The sequence below is a fragment of the Odocoileus virginianus genome, chromosome 12, assembly GCF_023699985.2.
Source record: "Odocoileus virginianus isolate 20LAN1187 ecotype Illinois chromosome 12, Ovbor_1.2, whole genome shotgun sequence".
In the NCBI taxonomy this organism is placed as follows: Eukaryota; Metazoa; Chordata; class Mammalia; order Artiodactyla; family Cervidae; genus Odocoileus; species Odocoileus virginianus.
The window spans coordinates 16,212,553-16,238,408 of NC_069685.1; the positions used below are offsets into that span (position 1 = coordinate 16,212,553).

The window sequence follows — 25,856 nt, forward strand, 5'->3', positions numbered from 1 at the left end:
GATTAAAGGATTAAATGAAAAAAGTATTATTTCATTAACATAAATGACATGAATAAGGGATGAGGAAGATGGGAAGGAGCAGAAGTATTAATAGAAAGGCTTATGACAATTTCAACATGTTTTTATTTGCTCACAACATTCCAAACAAAACATTACATTTCAACTATTGCTTTTACATAGGAAGTTAACTGCTTTATCCAAAGTAGACAGAAATCTATTTCTTTATGTTGCCAACCAGCACTCTTTCCCCCAGGGAAAGCTACTGCTTAAATATTTTTTGAATACTTTAACAGAAACATAGCCTTGCCCTATAAGAGTAATGTAGTTGGGTCTTACCTGCACTACATTTAAACATTTTTCTTATCCAAAGCTGAAGCTAGGGAAAAAAAAGGCTCACTCATGATTTTTCTCAATTTTTATCAACTCCAGGAATCCTCATTTAAAAAAATCAGAGAGGTTCATAAATATGAAATCGAAATTAAGCCTCCCCAGAAGTTGGGTGGACCATTTATCCTGAGAAAATAGCTGCTGGTCCCCAATTCAAAAGGATAATAAACATTATTGCCCTTCAAGCCAAATGTCTTCTCTTTGTGCCAAGATAACATGTAATCTTTCCTGCTCTGGCAATGAACACTCCTCCTTCACATTCCTCTAATGTTTCTCCTTTCAGCAAATCTTTGACCAAGTTCTATTTCACTGAATGCAAAGGGGAGAAATAGCACATAAACAACTATGGACACCGAAATAAAAATGAAGAGTACATATATTTTCACATAGAAAAATACATACAAATCCAAGTAGCTCATTTTAGAAAAAAAAAAATCAGGACAGGCATTTTTAAGAAAAAGATTCTGCTTTCTCAATTATAAATGGTGCCAGTGAGACACTGATTTTTATATCTAACTATATTACCATATTTATATATATAAAGAGGGGTTGGTCTAAGTTCACTGATATCCCCTGATTTCTCTCAATTCTTTAAAGATTGTCTTTCAGAACGTATTTAAACTGCAACTTGTAATTATATTTTTAGACTACTTTTATCACTGATTCACTCTTCAGTCTGGCACACACAAAAATTCATTTCAACACTGATTAACTTTTTTGACGCTAAAGCGAACAATTTTCCTTCTACTCAATTCTATCACTACTTTGGTATTTTATTACTATAGAAACAGGTAAGATTCTAAATATGGATTTTTAGGCTACCTAAAATTCTAACATACATATGTTGAAAGCAAGGAAAAGTAGGATGGCAGACACAATTATCTTATTTCTCTTTTCATGTATGTCACTATCACATGAAAATCAGAAGGCTCATGTTACATTCTAATTTACAACTGGTGACATTTAGCTTGGCTTTCAAACTATCAAATCTTAGAATCTATTGGTGGCTTTCAACCAACTTACTATAGAATTGTCTGAAATGGTTACGGATCATCTTAAACAAAAACAGAGCAATATATTATACAAAGGTGGACTTAATATATTATTTAACAAAATTTCAAAGGACATTTAAAAACATTATTATTAAAGAATTATTAAGAAGGTTTTTCTTCCCCCTAGGAGAAACTTAATTACTTGAAAAGTTTCCCGTTCTATACTTGAATCATTCTTTAAAAGCATACTGACAAAGGTTCATATCAGTTCAAGACCTCATCTATTAAAAGATTAAATATAAAGGTAAGTATTTTCTAAGCGAAAACTAAAAGACTAACAATCGCTTTCCATGTAATGGTAAACACCCTGATAAAATGAACTTTAATGGCTAATACCTGATTCTTATCTCATAGAACTCTGGCTGGATGATAAAGTATAGAAAACATTTAAAGAGATGAAGTCAAGGTATTCCTAGGATTGAGAAGTCTCCCACAAGAAACCTGTTTTAAAATTCCTATAATACGGAAAATCTAAACCACTATTATAGTAAAATTGAGCCAAATTATAACATTTTATCTTGTTAAGAAGAATTTCAATGCATGTATTTTTTTTTTTTTGGCATGCACTTTTAATGTATGTGCTATACAACACCACATCTGTTATTTCCCAATTGAATATTTTATATCACTCTTCTCTTTGGCAAGTTTAAAGAGAGAAGTCTGTCAGTAGACATAAACAAATACTTGAAAGTTTTAGGTCTTGATATATCATATAAAAGCCAGTCCTTAAATGCTTGATAAGTACCACTTTAAAGATGTATTAACTATCATCACATTTTAGATTAAATTATGTATTTAATAGACTGCTTTCTGTAGGATTTAAGAAGGATTTGGTAATCAGATGGACCTATCTTTAAACTCTTTTAGTTTTGCTATGAGTACAAATGTCAAACACACAAAGAAGAAACTGTTCCTGTTAGAATCTCATCACTTCCTAATCCTTGACAGCAGTCGCTGCTCTCCTGAGATTTTCAGAGAATAAAGCTATACAGAATGCACAGCCATCATCCTCAGGCTACTTTAGAATCCCACAGACCGTTACAGAACACCCACAAGGTCATACATCATTATCTAGAAACATGGTGGCGTCAAAGCAAAGAGTGGCAAGACTTAACAGTAAGTAAAATCAACCAACACTGCTTAACTGAAATCTTTAAAAAGCTTTGTTTTTCTCTTGTTAAAATTTGAAGACAGCTTTATTGAAATAGCACCTGTTCTTTGAGTATAATCAAGATTTTCTTAGCAGAGCATCTCTTTTCATAAACGTATACCGACAGAGAGGCCTCATAAAAGCCCTCACACCAAGCAGTAAAATTTCTTCTCTGTAGCTGATAAAAAAGCAAATCGTGAAGATGAGAAAACGTCTTTAAAGCTTTAGAATTACACTGTGATATTTCAAAGTGTGTTATTTAAAAACAAAAGAGCTAATCACTAATACTGTCATTCTCTCATTACTTATTACATGAAATAATCAAAGAAACCAAAAAGAAGGCCATAATTCTGTCTTCTCTGACAAAGAGCGTCTCTCTGTACGCTCCTGTTGCTCCTATGAGGCAACATTATGACGTGTGATTGAGATGCAAACAAAGAGAACCATGACGAACTACTCTGTTAATTAACCTACAATAAAATAAGGCAAAGAAAAAAAAATCATTTCCAGACTAAAATCCAAAAACTCTTAACAGAGCTTTGAAAAGATACCAATTTGATCGTTACAACACATAAAAATGAAAACTGACTTTTATACATTTTAATCAATCAATTTAACAAAAATACCTGATTTGTACTTTTACACTGAATGGGTCAAGTCCCAAGCTCCAAACTGTAGCAGTTCATGTGACTCTACAGAGGGGATCTTTGGAAGATAAGGTACCTTTGGAGGACAGTGTATTAACAAGTGTAAACATACACTGATTGTCCACTAGCTTTCTTAAATAGAATTTCTGAAATATTTTTGTAGGAAATTATATATATGGTGTGTAATTGATCAGATAATTTCTGTTACAACATATAAATTCTGCTGTGTGTGCAAAATGTGGTAGAAATAGAAGATACTACGGATGACTCATATTTTTAAAGTGAGTGACACATTACAATCCAGTAAGAGTCCTTTAATCTTTTCATGAAACTTCTCTCTGTACACGTTGAAATACATAATGCTTTCTGGCTTTTCCTCGAACCAAAACTTGTCAAATTCATACACAAGATAACCTGAAGTTGAAAACAAAGAACAAAAAACACATAAATATAGTGCTCAATAATGAAATCACACCCAACCATCTCATTTTAAAAGTGTATAACCATTTTTTAAATTCCATATTAGGATTCAATGAGCAGAAACATCTTTAAGAGAAACCTGAAGAACTTACTAAAAAATATTTTGTATGTTCAAAATAAATATCAACTTCAATAAGATATTTAGAGTACATTTATTCTTTGTCTCAAAAAAATCAACAAAAGTCTTCAAACTTAGATACTATCAAAAGATACTCTGAGAATAGGGGGAGAAGTTATCTCCAGAGATCCCTGAAACAGAAAAATGAAAGTACAAGAAAATGTCAGGCATGGACAAAGTACAAAAAAAATCTGTGTTTTCTACTTGATTTATAAATGAGTTACTTCTGCTTTTTTCAACAAACTGTCAAGCACCTTCTCTTTTTGAGAAGAATACATGAGCACTAAATAGGCTTAAGATTTTTGTTTTTCAATATCCTCATTACAACAGCCAGATTAACACTCAAAATGTTAAATGTATTTAATGAACATGAACATGTAAATAGACATATTTACAACAGCAAAATATGTGAATTTAAAACTGCTCCTAAACCCTATTTGGATTCAACCAGATGCATTTATTTAATTATTTAACAAATGCTACTATAGCCCTGGCCATGTGCTCATTCACTCTCATGGCAATCCTACGATCCAGTGCTCTGCTAGCCCCTTTCTTCTGCAGAGGAAATAGAGGTGCGGAGAAGTTAAATGACTCGCCCAAACCACAGTTTGCAAGTGGTCTCTGTTATTTTATAGACCAGACTTGGTTTCTACCAGCATCTCATTCCCTCTTCTGAAAGGCTGTTCAAGAAGTGACAGAAGTGACCTATTTCAGATAAACGGGGGAATATAGCCAGTGACTTTACATCAAAGAGTGACTACACTATCACAAATTGCATAGTATGAAATGATTGTAAATTCCATTTTAAAACATTAGTTATAAAGCAAACAATAACAGACAAGCACCACGACACTTCAACAGTGAAATATCATTTCATAAGAAGGTCAACTGAAGAAAGATTTCAGATTAATCCCTTGATAATAGATCTTTGTCAACTGGGGTATGTGATAGAATCAAAGAATAAGGCCTCTTTGAGCAGAGAGACACCATCTGCTTCCTGTTCCCAAGAAACAAGCTGAGGATGGTGATCTTGTAATTATTTTTAACTAATATTTTACATCTTTCATTTAAAATTTATTCTGTGTATGCATTATCACAGCAGTACACACTACTCATCCATATATAAATTGAGTCTGTTCTCCCGCACCCTATCCCCAGTATCATAATAGGGATGTACAATCAGAAACTTTGGAGATGTAATGCTCTTGGTAGTATTAAAAGTCAGACACCCAACTAAATTTTACAGAACACAGCTAGTTTTAGTATTTCTGGCTATCAGGTTTTAGCTATTTACCATACTTTTAAATTGCTTTTCATTACCTATTCAAATGACTATACAGTCTAGAACCAACTGCTCAAGGGTAAAACACTAGTAGTTTCTTGTTTCAGAGTGAGGTGGTTATAATGTAAACTGGTGTCAGAAAAAGAATGACTCAAAAAAACGGAGACTGTAAGTTGACTTGATGAAACATGAGGAAACTGCAAGAGACGATACCAAAATTCTAGGATGCTGACAGGCCCATAAACGGCATAAGACTCCTAAAGCCTGTTAGAAAGTGATAGAAAGGATTGTTTCTATAAAACACCTCTATTGTCCTTTGACTCCAGGAGTTTAAAACACCAGACTTGACAGAAATACCATACAAAATTTCTAAACTTACAATTCCATATATGCTTCTACTGTCCCTAACCAAAGCTGCAGGGGCACTTGAGGTTTCCCCACAGGGATTAAAAATAGGAGGACGACAGGAATAGGAATTAACAGGTATGAGGGATGTTACTGGGGTGATACAAATGTTCTAAAACTGGATTAAGGTGACAGTTGTACAAATAAGTAAATTTACTTAAACACACTGAACTACACACTTAAAACAGGTGAATTTTATGGTATATAAATTACACCTCAATAAAGCTATTAACAGTCATAGCCTTTTTATTATACAAATTTAAGAGTTCATTTTTTGGAACCTCCACACCAATGGTTGGTGACTTCCCAGGATGACGGTGACTATGTGCTTACATGTTAGATATACAAAGGGTGACAACAGAACTAAGAAGCTAATTACCACTTGCTGCTTCTAGTCTTGTCCATGGAAGATGATAACAACAAAATGGCAGGAGAGACAAGGAGGAGAGTGGAGACACATACAGATCACAGGGAAATACACAACGTGAAAGCTAATCTTTTTATACAGTTCTTTCTTTTAGATAGAAATTATGACCTTGGAACTGACTTGTGCGAATGAATTGGGCTCAATCTCCCAACAAAGAAAGCTATCTATGTTCAAAAGGTAAGGTTTCAAATTATCTTCCAGTTAGAATATGCTTCTTCTAATTAGAGTAGAATATTGGACTAAAGATTTACTGAGCATGGCCCCGCTCACCAGAACAAGACCCAGTTTCCCCCTCAGTCAGTATCTCCTATCAGGAAGCTTCCATAAGCCTCTTATCCTTATCCATCAGACGGCAGAAAGAATGAAAACCACAATCACAGAAAACTAACCACACTGATCACATGGACCACGGCCTTGTCCAGCTCAATGAAACTATGACCCACGTCCTGTAGGTTCACCTAAGACAGACGGGTCATGGTGGAGAGTTCTGATAAAACATGGTTCACTGGAGAAGGCAATGGCAAACCACTTCAGTATTCTTGCCTTGAGAACCCCAACAGTTCAGTTCAGTCACTCACCCCTGTCCGACTCTTTGCGACCCCATGGACCGAGCAAACCAGGCCTCCCTGTCCATTGCAACTCCTGGAGTCCACCCAAACTCATGTCCATTGAGTCGGTGATGCTATCCAACCATCTTATCCTCTGTCGTCCCCTTCTCCTCCTGCCTTCAATCTTTCCCAGCATCAGGGTCTTTTCTAAGAGTCAGCTCTTCACATTAGGTGGCCAAAGTATTGGAGTTTCAACTTCAACATCAGTCCTTCCAATGAACACCCAGGACTGATCTCCTTTAGGATGGACTGGTTGGATCTCCTTGCAGTCCAAGGGACTCTCAAGAGTCTTTTCCAACACCACAGTTCAAAAGCATCAATTCTTTAGCGCTCAGCTTTCTTTATAATCCGACTCTCACATCCATACATGACTACTGGAAAAACAACAGCCTTGATGCTGGGAAAGATTGAAGGCAGGAGGAGAAGGGGACGACAGAGGATGAGATGGTTGGATGGCATCACCGACTCAATGGACATGAGTTTGAGTAAGCTCCAGGAGCTGGTGATGGACAGGGAAGCATGGTGTGATGCAGTCCATGGGGTCACAACTGAGCGACTGAACTGAACTGAACTGAATCAGAGTACAACATTAACTAAGACATTACAGTCAATTCTGAGGGGGTAACTTTTGTGTAAAAGATAAGTGTATGTGTGTCTTTATGTGTGTGTGTTTGCTTTAAATGTTTCAAGAAATTTGAAAACATTAGCTTCACTGCTTCCTGGATGATCCACAGGTCTTATGGATCTGAGTGATAGAAACAAAGCAACTCTGAAGGTCCTATAATGACTTTGCCACCGCACATATTACTGTGATGATGTTCCTAGTCAGGAGCCAAAGCAGATGCTGGTATTGAAAGCACTGTAAGCAACACTATCCAAAGATGCTCCAGGTACCCCTCTGCGGGGGAAAAATGTTGGACAGAGTTCATTTTGTACTGCATTCTCACTTGTCACTCTAATACATTTATTTAAATATGGTAAAATGCTGAGTGGGGGATAGTTTTTTGGTTGTTTATTTTCCTATTTGTTTTTGTGTTAAACAAGCAGCATTATACAAGCATATATTCATAGAGAAGACAAATAATCTGGAGACAGCTGGCCAAGCCCCAGGAGTTTCAGCCCTTTGCACAAAGTCAATGAGAGATTTAGGAGAAGAAATCAAACGAGACTAGAGGAGGGAAAAACAGTTTTTCTGTAACAAGATGAAAGAAAACAACTATATTTTCATTTTAAATAACTATACTTTCAATGTGGACATCCAGAAGAGGGTCATGACTGAAAGACTAGGGAAAAAGCTATGACAGTAACCTAGTAACAGAGTAACATTACAGTTACAATGGGACAGAAATAGGTGGACAAATTCAAGAGAAATTTAGGAAGGAGACAAACTTGGAAATTCAGGATTAGTAAAGAGAAAAGGAAAGATATTCCCATTTGAATGCAGAGTTTCAAAGAATAGCAAGGGGAAATAAGAAAGCCTTCCTCAGTGATCAATGCAAAGAAATAGAGGAAAACAACAGAATGGGAAAGGCTAGAGAATTAGATACCAAGGGAACATTCCATGCAAAGATGGGTTCGATAAAGGACAGAAATGGTATGGACCTAAGAGAAGCAGAAGATATTAAGAAGAGGTGGCAAGAATACACAGAAGAACTGTGCAAAAAAGATCTTCACGACCCAGATAATCACGATGGTGTGATCACTCACCTAGAGCCAGACATCCCGGAATGTGAAGTCAGGTGGGCCTTAGAAAGCATCACTAAGAACAAAGCTAGTGGAGGTAATGGAATTCCAGGTGAGCTATTTCAAATCCTGAAAGATGATGTGGTGAAAGCATTGCACTCAATATGCCAGCAAGTTTGGAAAACTCAGCAGTGGCCACAGGACTGGAAAAGGTCAGTTTTCATTCCAATCCCAAAAAAAGGCAATCCCAAAGAATGCTCAAACTACCACACAATTGAACTCATCTCACACGCTAGTAAAGTAATGCTCAAAATTCTCCAAGCCAGGCTTCAGCAATACATGAACTGTGAACTTCCAAATGTTCAAGCTGGTTTTAGAAAAGGCAGAAGAACCAGAGATCAAATTGCCAACATCCGCTGGATCATTGAAAAACCAAGAGAGTTCTAGAAAAACATCTATTTCTGCTTTATTGACTATGCCAAAGTCTTTGAGTGTGTGGATCACAATAAACTGTGGAAAATTCTCAAAGAGATGGGAATACCAGACCACCTGACCCACCTCTTGAGAAACTTATATGCAGGTCAAGAAGCAACAGTTAGAACTGGACATGGAACAAAAGACTGGTTCCAAAAAAGAAAAGGAGTACGTCAAGGCTGTATATTGTCACCCTGCTTATTTAACTTATATGGAGAGTATATCATGAGAAACGCTGGGCTGGAAGAAGCACAAGCTGGAATCAAGATTGCCAGGAGAAATATCAATAACCTCAGATATGCAGATGACACCACCCTTATGGCAGAAAGTTAAGAGGAACTAAAAAGCCTCTTGATGAAAGTGAAAGAGGACAGTGAAAAAGTTGGCTCAACATTTGGAAAACTAAGATCATGGCATCCAGTCCCATCACTTCATGGCAAATAGACGGGGAGACAGTGGAAACAGTGTCAGACTTTATTTTTTTTTGGCTCCAAAATCACTGCAGATGGTGACTGCAGCCATGAAATTAAAAAGATGCTTACTCCTTGGAAGGAAAGTTATGACCAACCTAGATAGCATATTAAAAAGCAGAGACATTACTTTGCCAACAAAGGTCTGTCTGGTCAAGGCTATGGTTTTTCCAGTGGTCATATATGGATGTGAGAGTTGGACTGTGAAGAAAGCTGAGCGCAGAAGAATTGATGCTTTTGAACTGTGGTGTTGGAGAAGACTCTTGAGAGTCCCTTGGACTGCAAGGAGATCCAACTAGTCCATCCTAAAGGAGATCAGTCCTCCTGGGTGTTCACTGGAAGGACTAATGTTGAAGCTGAAACTCCAATACTTTGGCCACCTCATGCAAAAAGGTGACTCATTTGAAAAGACCCTGATGCTGAGAAAGATTGAGGGCAGGAGGAGAAGGGGACGACAGAGGATGAGAAGGCTGGATGGCATTGCCGACTCGATGGACATGAGTTTGAGTAAACTCCGGGAGTTGGTGATGGACAGGGAGGCCTGGTGTGCTGTGATTCATGGGGTCACAAAGAGTCGGACATGACTGAGTGACTGAACTGAACTGAACTGAAAGACAGGGGAGGTCATGGAACTGGAGACCTGGATGACTCCTTTGAGAATGGATGAAGATGATATGATCTGGACACTTAGTATCTAAGTAATTTCCTATATCCTATCTAAAGACACAAAAAGATGGAGAAAAATGAGAGCATGAAGCCAGGCTAAATCTGAATTCTTTGCTTCTGAGCAATATCTTCAGAAGATGCATTTATTCACATTAAACCTTCAAGATTCAAATATCATTAAAAGTTAAAGAAACAGTTGTAACATGACTGTTTTAGGAAGAGTTACTAGATAGCCCCAACCTAATACAAAAAAAACTGATCTTGAAATAAGGGGTGTGTGTGTGTGTGAAACATTCCTTTAAACTTTCTTACACAAGTAACCAAATGATCTGTCTTTGATTCAACAGCATTCATTAACCACTACTTAAGAAGAAAAATTCATCTGTAGTTGACTGGAAAATGAATGTCTACAGAAAAACTGCATAAATACTAAATTTGCATACATGTCAAAAAACTGCCTCACTGAATTTTTTACATCAGCAAATATATAAACTGAAGTACAAAATACTCTTGGAAACCCATATTCCATCATCTTGTTTTTCAAAGATACTAAATAGTAAAATGACAAGCATACATTATATATTTGATCAAGGTAGTATATTATATATTACACATATATTATATATAAAATATTATATATTAAGTATAAATATATATACACACACTTTACTAAGGATTTAAAAATTTTCCTAGAAATACCTACTTTTAACTCACTTCAGTACTCACAATAAAACTGGTGAAAGTGTTCCATTGTTGGTATACCAGGAACAAAGTTGTAGAGGTGAAACTTCAAAGCTTCACTCTTCAGTAAGCTATAAGCCATCTCTGTAAGATTGATTCCAACTATTGCATAAGAATACCTATGTCAGAAACATTACCAGTTATCCCAGCTAGTCAAAGAGTTCATAAAGTAAATTTTAAACTATGCAAGGAATTAGTAAAATGTTACTCTGATTAATTTCTAACACAGTATTGATTTTAAAATAATTTCTACATATTAAGAAAGTAAACCAGAATTGATTAAAAATTTGTTCTTTAGAGCCTATTGATTTTCTGGATTTAATCTAAAACATGAAAATAAAGCTCTGGTCACATGACTATCTAAAACCACAATCCTTTTTAAAAAATCCAAAAGAGTACTACATACAACCTCACTGATTTCTAAAATACACTGGGTAATCTGGTAGTTTCTCCATTATCAGGGTATTTATTTTTATGATATAATACTGTTATCAATATAATGCTTTTTCAAAGATAGGTATCATTAAACATTAAAAATAAGTAACAATAAAGCTAATAATCCGAAGAATCTGACACAACTTAGCAACTGAACAACAAAGCTAATAATATCTATTTACATTTTGCTTCACAAGTTTCAAAGTTATATCTCATTTCCTATTCCTGTTTCAAAGCCATTTCCCATTCCCATTTTCAAATCTTCCTCAGAAAATTTTTAAAAGGTCCTTATTTCCATTTTATAGATAAACTGTATCTTGTGATAAAAATAACTGAAATACATACAAAATCAGTTTATGATCACATATATTAAAATAATGTCATGCAGTATTATTTATAAAGTTCTTATTAACTAAAATAATCTAATTAGAAAAATCCCTGAAATACTTTCAAATTCAGATCTTCTAATTAACTTAAATTCAAGAGTTTACAGTTTCTTTAACATATCCAGCTTACCCTAATTTTGGATGATTTGAACGGGAAAGAATCTGATGAGCTTCACTGGTGTAATTTTCACTGAAATATCTGAAAAAGTTTAAGAAAAATAACAAAATTAACATGCTATTCAAACTGAAGATACGCAGAAGCAATTTTAAAAGCTACAGTCAAAATGACAGTCCTATTGCCAAAAGCACCCCAATCTCCATCTCAAATCCTTTAGTGACTCTGAGGTATTTCTCAATCAAAACTTAATTCTGAGCCATCAGGCCTATCTAGTATAGGATATGGGTCCTTTGCTAGATTTTGAAGTATTCTGACAAAAAAAATGATCCAACAAGAGATTTTTTTCTTTATCCATCTTAAGGAAAATCTAGAGTTCTGTCTGTTTGTTCCACATTTCTTATAAAATAGTCACTGTCTACCTCTTGGGACACTTCCTTTCACCTGAGTTCATTCCTTCTGTTGTGACTTAAATCTGCTGCTTAATGCCATTGTCAATGCAATCAGAAGAAAGTCAACAGCCTTCCTTTTGCTTAAAAACCAAATAAAAACAAAACCCTCCTTGATGAGTGGTATAACTAAAATACTGGCCATAAAACAGAAGCATTAGCAGGTACAGAAGAGAAATATATAAAGGCTCATACATCCTATTGGTGTGTACTAATGCAACCTCTTTTGAGTTCTTATAGACCAGATCTTATAGAGAAGTCAGAGCTAATTTTATATTTTCAACCATTTCTAGTATATCAATGGCCACCAAACAGTATATCTGGATTGCAGTCATTTTTCAAATTAGTAGCTACTAGCTCTAGAGTAAAAATATCTGCAAATTATTTAAAGGTCTATCAGAATCCCTTACCACAGAACTGAATCAAATCCTATTAAATTATTTAAGTTTTAAGCTAAATTATCTTCTGACAAGTGCTGAAAATCTTGATTTCTGAGGAAATGAGCCAAAAGCAAGGTTACTCAGCAAAAGTTAAGAAAGGAAACATCAGAAGAAAGTGTATCTAACTGAGCTACAATTATCTGTGTAGTTTATAAGTACCAAGAAAAAAAGATGGACTTTAAAGGCTAAAAACAAAAGATCTACGTGTTCTGAACAATAATAAATTTTAAAATACTTTAGAATTTTCCCAAGTGAAAACAAACTGCATTTATTCTACTTAAATTCAAAGTTTCTGTTTATCAAAGTGGAAAACCAGCAAATCTCATTTTTTTGTAATTATTATTATCATTATTTTTCAGACTACTGTGCTTTACTTTTGAAAAGTAGACATATAGGGAAATTTCCTACTCATAAATTTAGGTATTACAGAAAATTAAATACTTTTGTTACTGGAAAAAAACCTGTAAATATCAAAGCCCTACTATATCTTCTATTTTCCTCCCAAATAGCCTTATCCATATTGATCTAGATATTTTTTCTCAATATTAACATAAATTAGCTCAGTTTGGGAATTAATTCTTTCACAGTAACAATTATATGAACTTTGTTATGGTTAGGGTTCCCACCCTAGGCATTTTATAAGCCTATAAATCACTACTCAAGGACAGGCCCAAACACTAGAATATCTCCATGTGCACATTCATATCCATATTAATCTTCCAGGTTAATTTCTAAAATAGAGTTGGTTATCAATTCTAATTTTAGTTACATATTTTGAGATTTCACATATACGCCCAAGCATAAATATTAACAAAAGAAAAACAAGAGAGAATTCATATAGGCTCTGAAAAGTCAAGGATTTAGATCACTTGTCACAGATGGTGAAGAATAAGTGTGAAGCACATTTTCATCTTGTGTGCTTGTATTTCCTAAAATGGAATCAGAGAGCCAAGAGAGACGAGGCAAAAGGATATAAAGAGTAAGAAAAGAGTACATGCAATTCCTTAAAAGGCATCAGAAACGTAGGAAGAGACAGAGGAAAAGTTGGTAAGTAAAGAAATCATATACACACACACAGCATATGGGCAACATCTTCAAATTTTTGCCAGCATATTAGTAAATACTAAAGCACAGCAGCTATTAAAATTCAGAGATAGTATGAAACAACCAGATTAATTCTTACTAAAACTTAACAAGATTGGAGACTACATGGAATTTCATTCAGATAAGAAAAGAAAATTTATTTTCACTTACACAAGATTGATTAATCCAAGTATGCCCATGCCTCTGAAGTCTGTTTTGGGATCATCACCCTGGAAACCAATGTCAGCCCACTGCTTGGAGATTCTAGCCTTCAACTTTTTCGTGGGCATGAGAAGATTCCAGAGCTGTATAAACATGCTTCCATATTACAAACAATAGTGATGCTCTTAATTACCAAGACATTTTCCTTCTCACAGCTGATATACTGGTAAGCTGAATGCTTTCAGTTAAACTACTTTTGTAGACAAATCACAGACTCAACAAAGACTATAGAGAACGTTTCAGTTATCCTAAAAAATGTAGCACACTTATTCCAGTGTAAAAGATTGATATAAATAAAGAACAGATTTTGAAAAGGTAACAAATACACAGAAATCTAAAACAATGACACGTCTTCATATACACTAGAATTGGTAACTGCTTCCTTGAGAAGAACACAGTGCTAGGCACTTGGCCGTTGCCTCAAACACTATATTCTTAAGTAGGCTTTATTCTAATGGCGGGTGATTAGTCCCTAGTCAGAGGGACTACAAGTCTGAGATATGGAGGGGATCATGGAGAAACAATACTGGTAATATTAAAAACTATATGATCATTATTTTTACAAATTTTCATAGCTTTAAAAGAAAAAAGTATGACCTGTCTGTAAGTAAATATATTCCCCAAGACTGAGGATTTAAGAATAGCTATCAACTATTGGATAGCAACAGACTAATCAATGAAAACTAAAGTTTTAAAAAAAAAAATCAGTCATTTTCCAAATTCAACACCACAAGTCATCAAACAAAACAGACTTACAAAAGTTGATAAGAAAGTTTGTGAACACTTGCAAAACAGAAATACTTGCATTTTTTTTTTTCCATTTCACTATCATTTCAGGCATTGTTGAGTAAAGGACTCCTAATGAAAGGAGTATCCTGTTACCTAGAATGAAATGTGAAGACTTTGTGACCTTACTGTAAGGCAGGGTCAGGACTCTGGCCCTGAAGCTAATACAGTCATCAGACTGGGTTTTCTCTGGTCCCTCCTCTCATCACTAACACATGCATCTGCTCACCTTAGCGTCTCTCCATGAGCTCAGCAAGCGTTTGATTATGCCAAGAATGAGGCCCACAATGATGTGGTGAGAGACAAGGTAAGACCACTAATACTCAAAATCTACTATGTGTAAATATCAAATTTCTGGGTTTCACCCCTGGAGATTCTGATTTCACAGGCCAACGTGGAACTCTGGATTCTAAACGTTAAAACACTGGTTAACTTTAGTGAAGGTGGCCCTCAGACTGCACTTAGAGACCTGGATCTCCTCAGCCCCTGACCCTGCTGAGTTTGTGTGAGGCTGGGTGATTCACTGCCAGCCACCAGCTCTTTACCTTTCAGTAAGTTTCATGATGAATCACCAAGATGAAAATTCCCCTGACTAAAATGCTAGGACTTGGGTCTTACTCCTCTAAAGAGATGGTGTAGAGAGGGTCTGAAGTTAAGGCAATAATGATGATGAGAAGGTTATAAAGAGGAGTCCAGCCTCAGTGAGTGCCAGGCACTCAACCCATAGCAAAAGTCCTTTGAGCAGGTTTATTATCCTCTTTGCCAAAATCAGGTTTGTTTTTAAAGTTCGGTGACGTGCATATTTATACTCTTTTTGAAAACAAGGAAAAAGTTTTGTTGTTTTTAAACTTGTCTCTCACTGTAACTTAGATACTCTCTTACTGGAATGATGTTTCTTTCCACAGCACTTTTAGTTTATAACTAAACTAAACACCAGGTGCTCTGTGCTGTCTTCCCTAACTTTAAACATTAAAAAATACAATTAGAATAGGTGAAGTGGACAGGCAGGTGACTCATTTCTATTTCAGAACTGATCATTCTAAGATCTTCCTGAAGCAAATGACTTCATCTTCTCTAGGCCCCAGAACTAAACTCATCCTCAAAGGTACTAAAGTAGATGATTTGGAAAGCTTGCTCCAGGTCTAATCTCTCATTTCAGCACTGCACTGACCTTACTGCACCAACCTTTCTACTCTAGAAATAAGAAACAGGAAGTTTCTAAGTAAATTTCTTTACTCCCTTAATTTTTAAATCTATTGTGGCAATATTCAGCACATTTCATAAATCCCCAAAGATTTGACATAATGATCTGCAAAGGGGCCTCCATGTTCACAGTTTGAGAGGAAGCTGAACAGATGCTTAATTTGCATGAGGGATTCTATGAGACATGGGGAAAGTCTGAAGCTTGCGGACCCATACTTCTCCGCTGAAAAGATCTCCCTTTTTAAGTTGATGATTTATTTCAGAATTAAACAAACATTAAAATATATAAAATTATAAAAAGTTAATGAAAAATCTTTCACCAGCATGATTACATTTTCTAAGAGGCAAAGAAATCAGATAGCTGTGTAAGCCTCTAGACGTTGCACAAGGCCTTACTATCTTAAGCCTGATTTATTTTCCAGTGTCACTTCAAATACAGAATGCCAAAAACTTACCTTGATAAGCAGCTTTTCGTGTTGCAGGTTATCAGAATCATACGGCTTTTTTCTGACACTTTCTACATCCAAATAGAGCTGTTTATAACCGGATATCTGTAGTAAGCATGCCTTCATGCTGATTTTAAAACTGAAAATGATAAAAATTGTTATTTTTAAAAAACATACCTTCCTACCACAATAAAGCAACACCTTTCATAGTCTGTGGTTCATATGTCTATTTAGAAAGCAATTTCTAGTTTTCAGTTGAATACAATAAGCATCAAAAGCCTCTGAAAACACAAAACATTATACAAAGTATCACGCAGGATAAGACAGAACAAGGCCTGGACAGAGAGCAAGATGCGTAGGAAAAGCAAACTCTGCAAACTGTAAAATGCGCGAATCCTTCATTTGTTCACTTCTTCTCACATTTTCTCTAAGCAACTCACACATTTCCCAATTCTTATTGCCCAATATTCAATGCAGACCTGGTTTTCCAAGGATGCAACAACGCACATCGCCATGACAGGTTCTCCCAGTTCTCCCAAACACAACAGCTTATCTTCCCTGAAGAAGCACGCTCTTTCTCAACTCAGTCTCTCAGTCTACTCACGGAATCACTAAGCTAGTTCCCCAAGCTAGAATGCTGAGTTCTGACATTCCTCTCCATCAAAAACACATCAAAAAGTCCCTGAGCCCTTATCCTTTGTGGCTCTGAACTATCCTTTAAAGGCCCCATCATAGATCTGTTTAACCTGGTGTATTTATGGCTTCATCGTCTCTTGTCCAAACGACTCAGTTTCCTGTTTTGTCTTTATCCCTTCTACCAGCCTCCTATATCCTCAAATTTACCCTCCATCTCCTAAAATACATATCTGATCATGCAGCTTGTTTGCTTTAAAAAAAGAAAGAAAACAGAGGACAAATCCAAGTTTCTCAGTGTGACCGGCGAGCCTTCTCGCAGTGTCTCTGACCTCGCCCCCCTACGCTCTTCTCCACCCTCTGCTCCGTGCCTATGCAGCGCTCTGGCTACAAAGGACTCCCTATCATTTCCAGATACTCAAGGACCCTGTGCCTTGTAGCCTCTTTCTCTGCATGAAATGTTCTCTCCGACCCGCTCAATGAGGTACAGCCCAAACGTTCCCTTTTCTGTGGAATCATCATCTCAGTTCTCTCCTGTACCTTTCCCTGTTTCAGCCTAAATAATGACTCCTTCCTCAATAGCCACATAGAAAATACCAAATGAAGGAAAAATTGCTAAGTATTTACTATCAATAAACTTGTGCTGATAATGGGTTAATTGTGTAACAGAGGACCTTCCTGGAGGAGGATGGAGGAACTGAATTTTCAAACACAAAGAAGGACACAGGTGCTGAAATTGCATTTAACTTTGGGAAAGTAATGGTAAGCTATTTTAGAGAAGGCAGATGATAAATTGGCAATAGTACTGGATTGGGACCCAGTGAGTGAGTGAAGTCGTTCAACTTTTTGCGACCCCATGGATTCTAGCCTACCAGACTCCTCCATCTATGGGATTTTCCAGGCAAGAGTATACTGGGGTTACCATTTTCTTCTCCAGGGGATCTTCCCGACCCAGGGATCAAACCCGGGACTCCCACATTAAAGGCAGATACTTTACCATCTGAGCTACCAGGGAAGTCCTGGGACTCAAAGATACAGGTTTTAGATCTCCTACTACTCACCTCTCTGGATGTCACTTCCTCATCGAGTGAAGTGTAAGGATTGAATTGGATGATTTTCACAAACCTTTCACCTCTAATGTTTCACAACTTTGTGTGATCTTTAATCTCACAGGATGTAAGCGCATGATAAATGAGAATACTGTAAAAACACACCTGTCATCCTTCTCAGGGTTAATATTCTTTTCCTTCATTATATCTTCTACACATCTGTCCACTTCACTCTGAACAACAAGTGGAGCTCTCTGTAAAACCTATTTGTGTGAAAGAAAGCTGTATGAGAAAAATCTCTTATAGCTGGGGAAAAAAAGTAGTATTTTCAACAGGGCAATTGTGCTGTCTTTTTATTACTGAGTTCTAAAAAGTTCTTTACTGGATATAAGTCCTTAATCAGGTATATGTGCTATAAATGTTTTCTCTGTGGCTTGCCAATTCATTTCTTAAAGGCGTTTTCGATAAGCAGTTTTTCTTCTGATGAAGTCTGATTTTTCTCTTTTCTTCTTAAATGGTAATGCTCTGTCTTCTCTAGAAGAAACTTCTGCTTAACCCATGGTAGAAGATGCATATTCTCCTATGGTTTCTTTGAGAAGTCTTAACATTTTAAATATAGGTCTAAAGTCCATATCAAATTAATTTCACAAGAAGAGTGTGATAGGAGCCTCCCCACCCCCTACCATCCCAATTTGGTTCCAGCTGTTCCTGCACTTTATTGGTTTTCCAATACTTTCCTGATCTCACTGAATTGCTTTAGTATTCTTTTTAAAAATTACATGTGGCCTATTTCTCTTCTCTCACCTGTTTTATTTATCTCTTTGCCTAGAAAGTCTTGGAAGTCAGATAGTATATGTCCTTTAACTTTGTTCTTTGAGAAGACTATTTGGGCTATACTAGGTCCCTTAAAATTCTGTATCAACTTTAAATAAGCTTGCCACTCCCTTCAAAAATAACTTGCTGGGATTTTGACTGGAATTGCATTGAATCCACAGGTCAGTTTGGGCATTGGCATCATAACATTGACTCTTCTAATTGATGAGTACAGTATATCTTTCCATTTTAATTTTCTCAGGAAAAGGAGTTGTAATGTGGAAGTCTTACACAGCTTTCATTAAATTTATCCCTGGGTATTTTATATTGCTGGATGCTACTGTAAGTGGAATTATTCTTTTTTGTTTTTCTGAAGTTTATCTTAACATACAGAAACATACTATGTCCTATGACATTGCTAAATTCATTTACTAATAACGCTAGTAATTTTTAGATTTCTTAGGATTTTCTATACTCATAAACTATGCCATCTGTTAATAAAGACAGTTTACTTCTTTTCACTCATTATGTCTTAGATTTATTTTCTTTGCCTTACTACACTGCTTAGGTCTTCCAGCACAATGCTGGATAAAAGGAGAGTAAACATCCTCATTTTTTCCAACTGAACGTGCAGAGCATTCAATATTTCAGTGTTGTATACCATGCCAGCCTTTAATATGACAATGAAGTTCCTTTTACTCTTCTGTCAAAACAATTTTTTTAATATCTACTGAAATGACCATATTTTTCTGATTTACTTTGTTAATGTGGCAAGTTACAGTCACTGACTTTGAAAACATTATTATTTTTAAATATTACTGCTTCCATATTAACATCTCTAGTCTTAAAACAACCATGTGGATATTAATACCTTTCTTTTACAATGAGTACTCTTGCAAAGCCAAAGAAAATGACAGAATTGGAACTTAGACTTTTTTCACAGAAATAAAGAAGTACACAAAGTTAATGGAAATATCACAAAATCAGAAATCAGTTTTACTCTGTATCAATACAAAGTATTGATAAATGAAGTATGCAAATGAGATAAAACACACACCATATATTGTATGTCTAAACTGATGAGACTTCACCCATTAGCTTATTGACAAGTTTACGCTAGATTCAAAACTTCAAGAAAACAAAGCTCCTCTGATTTAATTCAGTAAGTATTTAACCACCCATTTGTTGACCATTTCTTTTTAGTATGCTCTTGAAAACACAATTAGCAATTTTTAAAAAATAAAATAATAAGAATACAATTTTAATGTTTAGTTCTCTAGTGAACTTTAGTAGCCAATAAAGGAGATAAAAGATAATGAACATTTTATTTTCTTTAAACTTGTAACTATTACCTTAAAGCTTCCAGACACTTCACCTTAGCCCACCTTACCTCCTACATCTCCAGATGCCTATTTATAATTACATTAGATTTTGTTCTTTACTTCCTGTTTCATATCCCAAAGACCCTGATGGAATGTTGAACATATAGCAACCACTCAAATCTTTGCTCAAGGATTTGACTAAGGCACTAGAGCTCTTAAAAAGTAACACATACAGTCTCACTTAATTCAGGCATAATTTTACAACACATGAAATCCCATTAGCAAATTCCATGACTGAAAATGTTAAAATCAATTTTAATAATAAGTTATATAGACAGATCTGTGAAAGAGAGGTCCTAGTTCCAGAATCTCTCCAGATGTTCATCTACAATTTATGATGTTGTTACTTCATGAAATTGTGTTCCAGGTTATTAAAGGAACTATATGAGTAGACACATATAAACAAATTTTTACAATCAGCAATTTGGTAACACTCTAGATCCCTATAGTCTCATTAAAAAAGGAGAGAAAGAGATTCTGAAATAAGATTCTATAAGATTCTGAACAAAAAGGAAGGACTCTGAACTGCTCCCCACCACAATATTCATTCATGTATGAGTTATACTGACCATTTATAAATAAAAGACTAAATCAGTAAAGCACCTATTTTATAGGTCACTCTCCAGAACTTAACTGATAAGCTTGCAACATTCAACAGTGTCCATTTTCTTTCTGGCATGAATCAGGAACTCATATCAGTATCATTAGACAGTAGTAGCAAGTCAACATTTTTTGACCCTAAACTCTAGATCCACATTGTACATTATAACCAAATACAAACATATATGAATATCTAAAAAAGTTATAGATGTATAGTGACAGTGAAGTCGCTCAGCTGTGTTCGACACTGCAACCCCATGGACTGCAACATGCCAGGCTTCCCTGTCCATCACCAACTCCTGAACTCAAACTCATGTCCATCGTGGTGGTGATGCTATCCAAGCATCTCATCCTGTCATCCCCTTCTCCTCCCACCTTCAATCTTTCCCAGCATCAGGATCTTTTCAAATGAGTCAGTTCTTCACATCAGGTGGCCAAAGTATTGGAGCTTCAGCTTCAACATCAGTCCGTCCAATGAATATTTAGGACTGACTTCCTTTAGGATAGACTGGTTGGATCTCCTTGCAGTCCAAGGGACTCTCAAGAGTCTTCTCTACAACACAGCTCAAAAGCATCAATTCTTCAGTGCTCAGCTTTCTTTATAGTCCAGCTTTCACATCTATACATGACCACTGAAAAAACCATAGCTTTGACTACATGGACCTTTGTTGGCAAAGTAATGTCTCTGCTTTTATATGCTGTCTAGGTTGGTCATAGCTTTTCTTCCAAGGAGCAAGTGTCTTTTAATTTCATGGCTGCGGTCACCATCTGCAGTGATTTTTGGAGTCCACAAAATAGTCTCTCACTGTTTCCACTGCTTCCCCATCTATTTGGCATGAAGTGATGGGACCGGATGCCATGATCCTAGTTTTCTGAATGTTGAGTTTTAAGCCAACTTTTTCACTTTCCTCTTTTACTTTCATCAAGAGGCTCTTTAGTTCTTCTTCGCTTTCAGCCATAAGGGTGAAGTCATCTGCATATCTGAGGTTATTGCTATTTCTTTAGGCAATCTTGATTCCAGCTTGTGCTTCATCCAGCCTGGCATTTCGCATGATATACTGCATATAAGTTAAATAAACAGGGTGACAATATACAGTCTTGACGTACTCCTTTCCTGATGTGGAACCAGTCTATTGTTCCATGTCCAGTTCTAACTGTTGCTTCTTGACCTGCATATAGATTTCTAAGGAGGCAGGTCAGGCAGTCTTGTATTCCCTTCTCTTTAAGAATTTTCCACAGTTTGTTGTGATCCACTATGTTATTCAAACAAGAGTCTAGATGACCCATACTCTACCTCTGCCAAACCAACTAATCTATATACAGAGGGAAAAAACTGTGAACTACTATAGGGAAGCATAGCATGTGTTAGACTGAATAATCAGCCCCTAGTTTTCATTCCCATGTAAGTGAGTTACATACCCACATGTCTAACATGGGTTTATGGTGAGCATAATGTATTTCTCCATCCTTTGACTTGGGCTTGGCCAGGTAACTTACTCTAGGCATATTAATGACACATGACACAAGAAAACTTAAAATATGTTTGTGTGGTTGGAGCTCCAACGATTCACTATGGATCAATCTGGATTCTTTTCAATGTGGATCCCAGAATGAGATAACTAGAACAGACCTGAACTTGGCACCAGCTTGAGGAAGAGCCTGTCCAGTCGGCCCACAGATATATGAGTCAAGAAATAACTAACTTTGGTATATGTCACTGAGATTTTATAAGTCTGTTACACAGAAGACTCTTAAAAGAGTCCCCTGGATGCAAGGAGATGAAGGCAGTCAATCCTGAAGGAAATTAGCCCTGAATATTCATTGGAAGGAGTGATGCTGAAGCTGAAGCTCCAATACTTTGGCTACCTGATGCAAAGAGCCGACTCACTGAAAAAGACTCTGATACTGCAAAAGAGTGAAGACAAAATGAGAAGTGGGTGGCAGAGGATGAGATGGTTGGATAGCATCACTGACTCGATGGACATGAATTTGAGCAAATTGTGGAGACAGTGGAGGACTGAGGAGCCTACAGTCCATGAGGTCACAAAGAGTTGGACACAACTTAGTGACTAAACAACAACAATACAGCAATAACTAACTAATAGCATGAGTAATAAAAAGTGACTTATTTTAGATCAAAAGGTTTTCTATAGAAAACCCAAATAACTATCCAAACCTATCCTAAGGACACAATCTATGAGAAAGCTTTCCCCTTAAACACTTTCCTTTCCCACAAGTTATCAAGTTTTGAGGTAAAATAAACAAGCAAAACCTCAGAACAGAACAAATTATTCAAATACTTCTTTGTGACAAGTATTGCACGCTCCTCCCCTCCCCCCACACACGAAGAGAAAAAAGTGTTTAAAAAAAATAGAATACTACTTCTTAAGTGGGAAAACTTCACCCAACACTCTCTGCAGCAAAGACTCTTCTAGTAGCACACTAAAAATAATTAACTCTAAAACTGAGACATTCTTTTAAAGAAAAAGTATCTCCAAGTTAATTTTCTAGCATTATTACCTTGATATGAGCCTACCTTATTCTTGGAGTATGTCAAGGAATTTTCTGAAAAGAAGAAAAAGAATATTATTACTTAAATAGTTTGTGAATTACTCTATAAACAAATACTATAAATACTGAGAAAATAAATTATTTTAATAGCTCTAGATGATATAATTTTTACATTTTTTTTTTCTTATCAAGAAATACTTTGCTCTCCTCAGAGCAGTCAAAAAGGCAACTCTTAAGATCAACCAAGAATGTAAGTCAGCCAGAAAGTTGTGAAAAATCTTGGGAAGTAATTACCCTGCAGTCATCCAGATGCCCTGAGGTTCCCTCCCTGACTGCCATTCTTTGCCTGTTGTCTTGGCTACCAACACCGACTCCTCAAATCTAAGAGGGGTGGATTTCTTAGTTGAAGGGCAGATGTTCAACACAAAAGAGGTTTTGGTTAAGTCATGCTTTTCCCATTTAACACAGCGAACATGAAGTGCAGTCCACCCCTGGTCTGCCTTACTCTGGTCAAAGAGAAATGACCTCAATTGCACTTCTCATTCATCTGTGTTCTAATTTAAGGTAATACTTCCAATTTAGCATGGAAAGCTGATCAATTTTAGAAAGTTCTAGAGCAGCACTGTTCAACAGAAATATAACGCAAGCCCAAATGTGAACCATGTATGTTCACATTTAACATTTACATCTTAACATTTTCTAGTAGCCATACAAGAGTAACAGAAACTGATAAAAGTAACAATATATTTTAACCCAAGGATCCAAAATATCATCACTTCAACATACAATGAATATAAACAATTATTAGTGAGACACCTTTACATTCTTCTTTCACACAGACTTTGAAATCCAGCATACATTTTATACCTCTGCACATCTCAATTCAAACTAATCACATCTCAAGTGTTCAATAGCCACATGTGGCTATTGGCTACACAGTTTATGACAGAGCAGATTTCCAGTCTAATGATCTTTCTTAGGGATTACCAGATACCTATGATTGTTCTTTCATGAACTACATTGAGAGAATAAGACTGAAGGATGCTGAATGTCAAAATGGATCTCCTTAAGTGAAAATTTCAAAGGGGTAACAGTAGTAGAGAGGCATTCTTTTCTAGAAAGTAGGTTGCAACCATAATCTAAGATACAACTGATGAATTAAATAATTGTTTCTTTTTCCATAAAATCAGTTTTAGAGTTAGAAGGATTCAAAGATAATGAAACAGATTAAGTGATTTGATCATGATACATAAGAGCATTTGTCACTATCAGTACTGAGAAAAATAGAATCTTATTCGTTTTTAATCATTCTTTTTTGAAAAACATTACCTATCCTGTGCGTCCTTTGTGCACCTACATAGGTATCAAAAATTCGCTGCAATTCACATTTTCCAGTCATCTGTCGTAAGAGCCATTTCATCCAAAATCGAAAAAAGTGCCCATAGAAGAACTCCCACAAAGCAATAAACATTTTTTTTTCCCTGCAGAAGGAAATATATGACAGGTTTAATGACCCTAAATTAGGTTTTTAAAAAGGGAAAAATTAGTTTATTCAACTCATTGAATCCCAAATTATATTGTTAATCCATCATGTCTGTTTTGTAGTAGTGTTAGGCAGCTAAGAAAACAAAGACAGATGTCATATATGCCATTTACATTAATTAAATGATGCTGGTCAAACGGTCTATTTACCTCTTTTAAACAATTAACTGTAAAAATCAAACTACTTACTTAGATTCAAGGTCTCGGTTCACTATTTAATTTCTTATTGTTTGAGAATAGGGATCAACAGCCCAAGAACGAAAGAACCCCAGCTAAGGCAACGATTAAATCAAATATAGCATATATCAGAAATGTTTGTATAAGGAACAACTCTTCTTAACCCCGTGGATAATCCCAGTTACATGTGTCCCGGTCAGGCGATCCCAGCAAACAAAACACTACATATTGCTTACAAATTTAAGTACAGAAGTTGAACACGAAGTAGATCACACCCTGGCTAATTGCCGATTTTCCATTCAACAGGTGAAGGGCAGAAATACTTAGTGATAAACTACACCCTCGATAAAACTTAATCTTTATGCTCTAAGGAAAAAATCTTCGGTTCTTAAATGAAGCGGGGTCGGGGAAATTCAAGTCAGGAGGAATTACTTAAAAACGAAGGAAAAAGCTCATCTCCTTCCTGCCTTAAATATTCCCACCGATACATCGTCTCCCTAGGGATTGTCAAATTCGAAATCCCCTCAAGTCAGCGCAGAATCTGTGGAGACGGGCTGAACTGTGACTTTAAAAAGAATCCATCTGGTCCGCGCTCATCAGGACAAAAGCCGAACTGCCAGGCAGAGGGAACGCCAGCCTCGCGGCGCCAGAGCTCCCCAAACCTCGGGGGGTCGCTGCGCCATCGAGCCCCCCTCCCGGAGTCTGGCGGAGCCCAGCTCGCGCCCTGCCCGCGAGTGGGAGGGAACGGCTCGCACAAAGCCCCGCCGGCACGGACGCCCAATGGACTTTCCGCAGGACGCCGCGGGGCTCGCGCGCCTCCAGCGAAGCCGCACGCAAGCAGCACCCGGCGAGAGGAAAACAAACAGCAGCCACCTCACGGGAGCGGAAGAACTAGGAGGCGCGGGAGCTGCCTCGGTTTCCCCAACTGCAAACTGCCGGCAACGGAAACGACGCTACGAGCCGTGCGCTCCCTGCAAGCACCGCGACCCGGAAG

At 36.5% G+C, this 25,856-nt stretch overlaps 1 protein-coding gene across 3 annotated transcripts; it reads right to left on the reverse strand.

The window, feature by feature from the left end:
• Nucleotides 1-100: 100 nt before the first annotated feature.
• ELMOD2 (ELMO domain containing 2) lies at nucleotides 101-25,840 on the reverse strand. 3 transcript variants are annotated; one of them, XM_070474828.1, is made up of 9 exons: nucleotides 25,736-25,838; nucleotides 24,473-24,624; nucleotides 23,169-23,197; nucleotides 18,003-18,100; nucleotides 16,165-16,294; nucleotides 13,670-13,803; nucleotides 11,542-11,610; nucleotides 10,576-10,709; nucleotides 101-3,650 (listed from the first exon to the last, which is right to left on the reverse strand). In XM_070474828.1, exons 2-9 carry the CDS (start codon nucleotides 24,612-24,614, stop codon nucleotides 3,505-3,507), a joined length of 882 nt encoding a protein of 293 aa, XP_070330929.1. In that variant the 5' UTR covers nucleotides 24,615-24,624; nucleotides 25,736-25,838; the 3' UTR covers nucleotides 101-3,504. The 3 variants fall into 3 exon arrangements, with proteins under 3 accessions (XP_070330929.1, XP_070330930.1, XP_070330932.1); XM_070474829.1 differs by lacking the exon at nucleotides 25,736-25,838 and adding an exon at nucleotides 25,099-25,676; XM_070474831.1 differs by having other exon boundaries at nucleotides 3,536-3,650; nucleotides 10,564-10,709; nucleotides 25,736-25,840.
• Between the last annotated feature and the right edge of the window lie 16 nt (nucleotides 25,841-25,856).